This window comes from Glycine max, chromosome 10 (genome assembly GCF_000004515.6).
Source record: "Glycine max cultivar Williams 82 chromosome 10, Glycine_max_v4.0, whole genome shotgun sequence".
Classification (NCBI taxonomy): domain Eukaryota; kingdom Viridiplantae; phylum Streptophyta; class Magnoliopsida; order Fabales; family Fabaceae; genus Glycine; species Glycine max.
In genome coordinates, this window is record NC_038246.2 from 2029461 (window position 1) to 2039629 (window position 10169).

The window sequence follows — 10169 nt, forward strand, 5'->3', positions numbered from 1 at the left end:
TTAAGTGTCACAGTACTGTTGTATCAGAAGCAATTTTCCAATTCATTTTAAGAATCTTCTTTTGCAAGAAGTGATGCTATTTTTAGCTCTGAGCTCCATTGGCCCTTATATCTCTCTCCTTGTGTCACAACTCAATACTAAATGTTGAAGTAGAGGAGTACTATTGGTTTTGTCAACTTAGTGGCTCATTAGAGGATACCGAAAAGATGTTGTAAGAGTGAAACAAGCATGGATCGTAAGCCAAAAAAGAAGCAAAGTGCACATGTTTCCTTGTGTTGTGGGTTAACCAGGTTGCTTCTGCTTATTGGTTTGACTTTTATTTGCCAGAACTTCAATGATTACCATAAAGGAGTTGGCAGTTATTAATATATCAGACAAATGTACAGATAACTTAAATGTTAGTTGGGTTGTAAACGCACAGGGTTTGCATAATACATGCATTCTCTTTTTAGGTGTATTATTCTCTTTTTCCTTTTTTTGACGGGGTGGTGTATTATTCTCGAATAATTGACAATAACAAAAGTACAAAACCTCTAATGTTGTGGCCGAATTTATTCTCAAATTTCCAAATTCTAGAGGGTCAAAATACCTTATTATTGAAATATATGAAACTGACGAAGAGCATCATTTTTTATTTATTAAAGTAATGTAGTAGTACTTTTTTTGTTTTTCAAATGAGATCTTCATTGCTTTTTTTTTTCTCCTTCGGTCGTGGGAGAAGCTGGTGAGGGAATTGGGAATTAGATCTTGGGATGCAGATTTGAATTTTGAACTACAAGCTCACCACTTGAGCTCTACCACAGCCAGGTACCAATGAGATAATCTGATGGTTGAAATTTAACCACCTTACTCAAAGCCAAAGATTCAAGTACGACTGCATGCGGTTCATTCACCTGCAAAGAAATGCAACTCACGGTTGTTCATGAAAGATCGAGCTATTTGGTATAAAAAGTTGGATAAGTGTACACCCAAGTGTTTCTCTAAATAAAATTAGCTTAAATCTAGTTTTGCTCATTTTTAGAATTAATCCTTTCTAATTTTTATTTATTTTGAATCCTGTTAAATGATTCATAAATAACCCAAATTGTCACAAGTAAAATTAAAAGGGAAATCTAAGTGTCGAATTCACATATACTTTGTTTGTACTTAAGTAGGTAAATATATAATTTTTAAAACAATAATTAAATTGGTTTAAAATCTTGTGAAGAAAAAAGTAAAATAAATTGACATAAAATTAAATTAAAATAAACAAGAGAGAAAGATAAATAAAAAAGTAAATTAATTGAAAATAGAAAAGATAAGAAAAGTCAATATTATAGAAGTTAAATTTAGAATATGAGAATGTTGAAAACTTATTCTATCATAACTACACTTTATAATATTAATGATTTTTCTCTAATTATGTTTATTCCAATTTTACACTTGCATCTACTTATATATTCTAATCAAGATTACTCAAGTGAAAGAGCCTAACTTATTTATCTTCTCTCACAAATTCCTTTGCAGAGATAAAATAGTTCAATTGCATTAAGAATAGAAATGTACAACAAGTTAAATAAAATCAAACATATCCCTAGTGATGAAGTTATTTAGATACGATTTTTCAGTTCTATTAGAAAATAACGCTTCCCAATGCTACCCCTAAAACTTATCATGCAAAAGGGTGATCAAACCATAAACAATAAAATTAAACACAAGAAAAAATAATGCAAGAGTAACATTCATAATAGATAGGAAGAGAAATTACATCAACAACGGTTGGTTGCTAAGTTCCCAAGGGATTTAGTCTTTCATTATCACAGGAGACTTTATAATTGCAAAAAGAAAATATTTAGTAAAGGGGGTAATTGAGTAAGGGAATATAGGGAAGGAATATCTTCTAATGTTTGTTTCTCCTTCTTCTAATCTTTGTCTTCTATAAGAAATTGTATTCTCTTGAATGTTCTATGTGTTTTTTTTCCTTCTTCTCTCCTTCGCAGATCAATTTAGTTTTCACGCAACCTTCGTGTTAATCATGCTTGCGCATTTAATGAGTATGGCGGTATTCGCGATCAACGCATGTCTCGTGCTAAGCATGAGTTGCCCACCGAGCCTGTGCATCGCGCTTAGCGTCGGATGCGCGCTTAGCGAATGGCTTCTTGGGTTTTACTTTGTTTGTTCTCTTCCAATTATTTACTGAGTATCATAAATTCATCAACTTTTAACATTTTCTGCACAAAAACTGAAGTGATGTTAAAATTTCAATTATTTACAAAAAGAAATAAAGGAAAAAAATTACCCATTCCTATATAATTTAATTTCAAAATATAATTATACATATCTGTTATGAGATCCTTAAAAGTTATAAGATCAATGTGCTTTTATTCAGTTATAAGACTACAAATATATTATATTTGTTGAAAATAAAAATTAAAAAAATAATTAAGACAAAAACATATCATCATATTTTAAGAATAAACAACATTTAAATTTTAAACCAAAAAAAAAATTAGCCATAGCATGAATAAAACCCGGGTCATATAATCCTATCCTATATGTAAACAAAAGAAAATATCCCTTCCCTTGTCATTGTGCCTTTAAGTTGATTCCTGCATCCTTTTCGGAATGATATTTTTATTTTTTGAGTTTATCATTCTGGAATCCGAAGTCTCTAATCAATCTGGAATATTATTTTACATTTCGAATCAGTCATTCCAAAGAAAAAAAACGAATAAACCAAACAACTTAAAGGCGTAGGAAACAACAACCAGTCGTGCGCTGCACATTGGGCTTAAGTAAGTTTCTTTTATATGTACATGAAGGATTGGCCTAGTTTGGAGGAAAAATAAATAAAGTATTGGGCTAGAATGTAGATTAATTTATTCTATGGGAAGAAAATGTCAGATTTAATTATATTTTTAGTTTTTTATTATATGATTTAGATTTTTTAATATACTCATACTATTCTTTTAATTTTTTTTTATCTTCCACAGTGCTAAAATCAAACGCAAACCACTTGGATTGGATTTTATCTTTAGTGAACTAAAAGTGTCACAAAAAGAGAACATTTAACCTTGATAGGTTCATTCTTATTATTTGTCAAAAAAAAGGTCCACCCATATTAAAATAAATTAAATTGACATTATTAATCTCTCAAAAGATTGGACTGTATAATTTAAATATATTTCCAAGGAAGAAAGTGTAATTCACTTTTTATTTTACAAAACTTTAGGACAGTTAGTGTAATCTATTCTAAATAATATAATATTGTTTCTTTTGACCTAGTGAAGGTGAGAATCGATTGTAGATTTAAAATAGAAATCACTAAAATGAGGATTGTGCTACGAATGATATATTATTCTGAGGCCCAGAAGAATATTAATAGTGTTATACCTTTTTAGGTTCATTATTAGTATTAATGTTCTTTATTTGTTTTTTTTAATAATAATAGATAAATACAAATAATATCTCATCTAGAGGTTCTACAATAGAGTTTGTTAGGAATTTATTTAAATATGCTTGTTATAAAGATATTGTATCCCTCTATTAAAAGGAATGAAGAATAAAAAAGGTTATTTTTTATCTCTTTTAGTTGTAGATTTAGGAGTAGTGATAGAATAGTTGTTCCCCTCCCTATCCGCATGAATGCCTTTAAATTCTCAAGATCAAGTTTAACGATCTGGAATCATGGTAATATTACAAATGGTGGCTCAAATATATTCCACCCTTTCACATATACACATACACCATAACATTCTTGGATATTTATAAAACCTGTTTGATGCTTCCCTTGTAACATGTCCTCCCTTTCACTATTTCTTATACAATTTTAAAAAAATAACAAATAAAGTAAAAAAAAAAGTTATTTTTATAATTAAAAATTAAAAGAATATTTTTTTTCTTCGAATCAAACAGTGCTTCTCCGTACCTAGAAGTAAAATGAACTAATTTTACTTTCAATTCAAAACAGGGTCTCATAATCCTGAATTTTACGAACATTGTCAAGGAATGACAAGCAAGCAATCACTTCGTAGATTTTTAAAATTCCTGACCAAAATCTATAGAATTATTTTTTCTGAAAAAATTTCCATACATGATCACATCACTCTTTTTTTTGTCATATTCTTCTAAATCTATTTGAAGAAAGCTGTATACAGAAGGTAAGATGACGAAGCAGGAACAAAACAAAATGCTCCATTTCCAAAATATTATCATCATACTAATCTAAACCAAGGGAACTCATTTTATGTCTCAAGTCAATTGTATGGTTTCCAGACACCTTTTGACGGATTGGAATGTGTTATTCTTACAAATCTCTGTCTTCGTTGTTGCGGATTCTTTGTCACATTATTTTCTTCAGGATTGTTATTTGCCATCACCACATCAACTTTCACTATGTGATGATCTGATGTCCCTTTGGAAGAAAGGACTAAATAGGAACCGGGAACAAACTTGTATGGAGAATTTGATGATGATAATATGTAATCTACCCGAGTTCCATACTTACATGTTCCCTGGACACCTGCATAATGATACTTACAATTTTAAGATATCATAGTATTAAAAATTAATAACCATTAAGAGGTTAAAAATTGAGTTTGTACTTTGGCCCTTGGCAATCATGACAACTGACTCGCATTCCCCTGCATAGTCCTTAGCATCAGTGTAGTCTTTACTCTTGAGATATTTCATCACTTCAACCTTTGGTGTTGGCTTTCCCATCTCTTCATAGTACTGGGGACCCAAATGAACCCAGTTAAAAAATGTGATTTCTATTTTTGTTATTTTTTAGAGTAAGACCAAAAGGCAACAAATAATTGAGGTCCTACACTGTACTGACACATACCTTCACAATATCTGTCCATCTTTCTTGGGAGTAATCCGATTCATCAAGTGAATTAAGTCCTCCAGCTAAGATGTGAGGCTCATCACTAGATTGGATTATTGCATTTACCTGCTTCATTCGCCAATTCTCATCAAGAAGATCAAGGTTGGTGCAGTAGAAGTTAAGTTCACCTGCTAGTGGTACGTCGATAGTGGCCTTCAGAACATTCCTGTGGCCAAGAAATTAATTACAATTTTTGGCATGTCATATTCATCTTTTGTTGTTTAGTCATTCTCTAACTCTCATCCCATAAGTCTTGGTTGCTTTCACGGTTTGGATTTCATCTACTATTTCCATAATCAATTTTTAATAGATGGTCATTACTCATTAGCAAGAAAATATGCCTTTGGAGGAAAGTAACAAATTTCTTAATATAATTATGATGAACTTGACTTGAGCGAGAACAGTATTCTGACTATTCTTCGAGACCAGACAAACTGTACCTCAATAGCAAAAGACAAATTTACTCGACACCAAACTTCAATTATTTTATGCTCCAATAGTGCATTGTTTCGTTTTTCAAAAACACAAACAGAGTAAAATTGTATTTTAGAAGAGTTCTTATAGTATTCTAGGAAATAAACCACCATATTTGTACTTGGAGAATCTAAAACTTTATATAAAACAAGAAGAAAATGATGAAGGCTGCTAAAGAAAATTTTATTTAAAGCCAGTGAAATTGGTGTTCCTTCATTCGGATATTTTAATGAATAGTACTAAATTATGCATCTATAAAATTCTAAAAAGATTCTGATTATAAAATGAGCTAAAGGGAACATTGATGAGTTATGACAACATAGAATCCTTGAGGAGTAGGTGGGGATCAATCCTGCTTCGCTGCGTACAGCTATTACAGTTGGCATGCCGTGCATCTATCATTGCCGTTGGCACATAGAAGAAAAAACAAGGAAAGAAAGAATAAAAGACGTGAATAACAGTTTCAGGAAGATTGATGTTAAGTTAACACTAAACTTTTTGCGTAAAGCTAAGTGGGAGGTCGATCATTGCTTAAGCATTGGTTTGGACGCGTAGTTAGTGAATGAAAAATCTTCTGTGTGGCTTTTCGAAACTTCCCATGTGTTAGTTCAAGAATGATTTTCTCGTTGAAAAGTTATGGAATAATTGGTCACTTTATGAGCAGAAAAGTGATTTTTTTTCATTTTTCTTTGCAATGACAAAAGCACGAAGAAGCTTCTACGAAATACATACAAGAGCAGTAAACCAAAAGGAGCTACAACTTTATTTCTTTTTCTTTTAAAAAATGTTTTCGTGTGGTACATTACGACATAAAAAAATGAAAGGAAAATACCTGCTACATGTATAATGTATTTATATATAATAGTAAAGTAATCGCATTTTTATAAGCGAGTCAAACTGCTGGAAATGTACGGTTTAAATTAACTGTAGAAATCAATTATTTTAAAACCCCGTCAACTATATAAATTTTGATTTTAAATTATACAAATGTTTATTTTTTTGTTGGTAATAAAATGTTTAAATATTTAATAGCAGATAAAATGTAGTATAATGAAAGAAGAATATTTTAATGAGTTTAATTTCTATTAATGTAACAAACTTTTCATTATCAACAAATAAAAAATAAAAGTTCATATGACTTTTAAAATTATTTTGTAAAAGTAAAAAAAATGAATGAATTTAATGATTATATGATGAGATGAGGTTTTTTTTCCCTCTCTACTTATTTTCAAAATTCACCTACATGAAAAAATATTTCCTAAATTACACTTATTTTGAGTTTGCAAGGGAGATTGGAGTGGGAAAACCCGACTTCTATTTGGTCTCTTTTTTTAATTTAAAATAAAAATTTATTTTTTTATTCATTTTTTTTAAAAAAAATTAAAAAATAATTCCCTTGTTTTTTTAAATATTACTTTCACATTAAAAAAAATCATTTTTCTAATATTATTATTTTATTTTTTCAATAATGAGAATATTTTTTATTTAATTATTTATCAACAGTTTTAAAATAATTAATTAATAGTCTTAAAACAAATAAAAAAAAGATAAAATGATTAAAAAAAATAGATTGATTAAACTGTTTTAATTTCTAAATAGAAAGTCTTTCTTCTTAAAATAAAATTAATCATATAATAATGGTGTGTGATTAAACAATAACATATATATCAGTTAATAGACTAATTTCTTTATTTCTATTACATTGTTTAAAAAGTCAAAATAATAAAGTAATTATTAAATTAAATAATAAATTATTTCTATCTCAAAGATTAAAAAAATGAAAGCATTAAATTAGAATAAAAAATAATATTGGTTGGTTTTCTCTGAAGAACGAAAACTACCATGTTTCATTTTGCTGTTCAGTCGTATTCGATTCCACTGATGACTGACCCAAATTCAACGTTAAGACAAACTAACAAACTGCACAGAAATAAATGTGTATAGTGTACTTAGCATTATGAAAAGTGTGGTTAAAAACTGACCTGAAATCAGTGTGATCGAAGATTTTGTGAGAGTTCCAGCGTTTGATGGGCCATTTGGACAAGACAGCGTTGCCGTACTCGGGTGCCCAGCTTTCCGCGAACACATAATTCATTCCCAGCGCCGCCGCCAAATCCGACAATGGCTTCATCCCGTTCTCTTCCTCCGCCTTCACATCTTGCAGCCCCAAAACATCAGCGTCCACTTCCTTCAGAACCTCAACAACTGTTCTGTTGCTCACGTGGACCCCACCCCCTCCCCACCACGAGGAGGCCTTGTCGTGTTCCGAGAAGCTCGATTGTCGGCTTCGCAGCAGCGATATCTCGTTGTCTGGTAAATTTATGGAAACCCTCATCTTCGATTTCGCCAACCTCGTCACGTTGTCGCTGTCATTTACTCTGTTCTTCACTGACTGCGATTGTTTCAGTATGCTTCTGGGACGCTCCTTCGTCGACCTGGATCGCGAATTCAGGTTTTCGGGGTTCTTCGAAGCGATGCCGTTTTGGTCCTCGAACGTGGGTTTTGGGAGCGCCGGTGCCATGGAGAACAGGGCGGCGTTGAAGGTCGCGACCCGAATGGGTTTCGGAGTACCCAATTGCGCGTTCGGATGAACCGCGGCGGAAAAATTTGTGCTTGCTTCGGTTTGGGCTTTTGGGGCGTTCTTTCCGAGCTTGTTGATCACTACTACTTTGGGCTTTGAGCGGCGGCGAATTGGCCACCGGAGACGGCGGAGGAGGCGGCGGAGGTTCTTGTTGAGGAGCTTGAACATGGTAGAGAAGTGGGTGTGGGGCAACAGAGGGTCTTGCCTTGGGGAGATCATAAGATGTGAAGTTTAATTGCAGAGTTGTTTTTAACTCTGGTGTTACGTTTGGGAAGGCATGGATTTTGTGAGTGGAAGAAAGACTAAGAAGGAGAATAGTGGCTTCGAAGGAAAATCAAGTAACTAAATAAATAAGTTACTAGTTTGAGTGATATAAAAAAGGCAGAAAGGAAGGTATCAATTTGAGTTTTTGTGGATAAAAACAATTAAAAGAGAATTTCTTTAAAAATGATGAGTCAGATTTTCATTAAAAATTCATTATGAATAAATTTGATAAATATTTCATATCAATAATATTTAAAAAAAAATTGAGATGGATTAGATTAGGGACTAGTTGAAGGCTTGCTTTGTCTTCAGAGTGAGTAGAAAAGGGGATGGGAGCTTCTAGGAAATGAGTTGGTAGCATTTGGCATAATTGGCATTTCCGAATGAAATCCTATAGGGAAATAGAATAGTTAATAGTTGTTTAGATTTTGAGGACGATACCATAATATAGCACAGACAAGGAAAAAGAGGGAAGGGAGATGCTTGTGTCAACTGTCACGCTCATTCCCAACTGCTACCAAAATATAAAAAAAGAAAAAGATGATTGGTTTGCTTTTAGGTGTTTAGTGGACACTACACACAAGGCCAATGTCTTTTATGGTCTTTACCGGCACTAATAAGGTTATTAAACACATGTATAACTTGCTGGTGTAGTTTTTATAAATCATATTCAATAGAGAAAAATTAATCGATTGAATACACTGTGTTTGCAAGCACACGTGAATTATGCAAAGTTCATATTAGTCAAGATTATTAAATTCAACAATTTACTTAAATTTGTGAAAGTTTTATAAATTCGATTTGTGGTTCAACTCATAAACTCGTAAAAGTTTATTTCATATAAAAATAATAACAAAATATTTATAAATAACATACTAATTAAATATTTTAACAATATAATAAAACAAAATAATAAATCATAATGTTTAGAATAGTTAAATAATCAAATCTAGTAATAATACATTACTACCAGATAATAATTTACCGAGATTATAGTAGTGATAGATCATTCTGATCGAGAGTTTGATGTTATTAGAGAATAAATGTTTGATATTATTAAAGGTGAGAATTTTATATTTGAGAATAATACACTAAATCAAGGTATGATGAAGGCTATAAAGACAAAAAAATTAAAAAAAATGACTTACATTTTGATCTAATTTTTTTAACTTGCTAACTCGTTGATTCGATATCGAGAGTCTACAAAGTTTACTTAGAGTTTATAGAGTTTGATCAGAATTTACTAAAAAAGAGTTTACTCAAAAGTCAACTCGTAAAAGATAAGTGAACTTGTAAACAAATAAAAACGAGTTAACTCGAGAGTTTGATAATCATAATACTATCATTGTTACAAGGCATGTATGCCCTTGTTATTGTTTATTGTTTTTCTTGTTTGACCAAGACACATAAGTAAGCCAATTAAGCGAATGAAGAAAGAAAATATGAATGGTAATGACAATAAATTAAATTAGCCAACGACTCCAGGTCCTCCTGAGCATGCAAGTGTGATGATTCTTATTTGGAACTCCACGTCCCAGGAAACCCGGCGTACCCATCTCCCATGAACCTAACCTACCATTATCACTTTACCAAATTAATCTCTTAAGACTAAAAAAGAGTTATTATGACTGTTGACTGAGTGAGGCTGAGACGTGAGAACTTCTCTTGTGTGTGATAAAAATCACAATCCCATCCAATTTGAGTTGGAAAATGGGGACCTCATTTCATCAACTTAGGAAGGTTGGAATGGATCCAAACACCTTGTAAAGCGAAAATAAAGGTGGAATATTGCAAGGGAAAATGGCCACGCACCTTTATATACTGCTCTTAGGTTCCACCATTTTAGAAAGAAAAAGAGAGAGGATAATTTAGCTTTATTTCCTATAGTGACATCGTGTTTGTGCATTTATGCAGCTATTTTAGTGAAACTCTTAATTAATTATGGTAAGGGATGAGAATAATAAATAAATAAATAAATATTTT

At 31.6% G+C, this 10169-nt stretch overlaps 1 protein-coding gene across 1 annotated transcript; it reads right to left on the reverse strand.

The window, feature by feature from the left end:
- Positions 1-3942: 3942 nt before the first annotated feature.
- On the reverse strand, positions 3943-8600 carry LOC100801298 (uncharacterized). Its single transcript, XM_003536850.5, has 4 exons — positions 7324-8600; positions 4826-5033; positions 4584-4713; positions 3943-4501 (listed from the first exon to the last, which is right to left on the reverse strand). Exons 1-4 carry the CDS (start codon positions 8139-8141, stop codon positions 4236-4238), a joined length of 1422 nt encoding a protein of 473 aa, XP_003536898.1. The 5' UTR covers positions 8142-8600; the 3' UTR covers positions 3943-4235.
- Positions 8601-10169: the final 1569 nt, after the last annotated feature.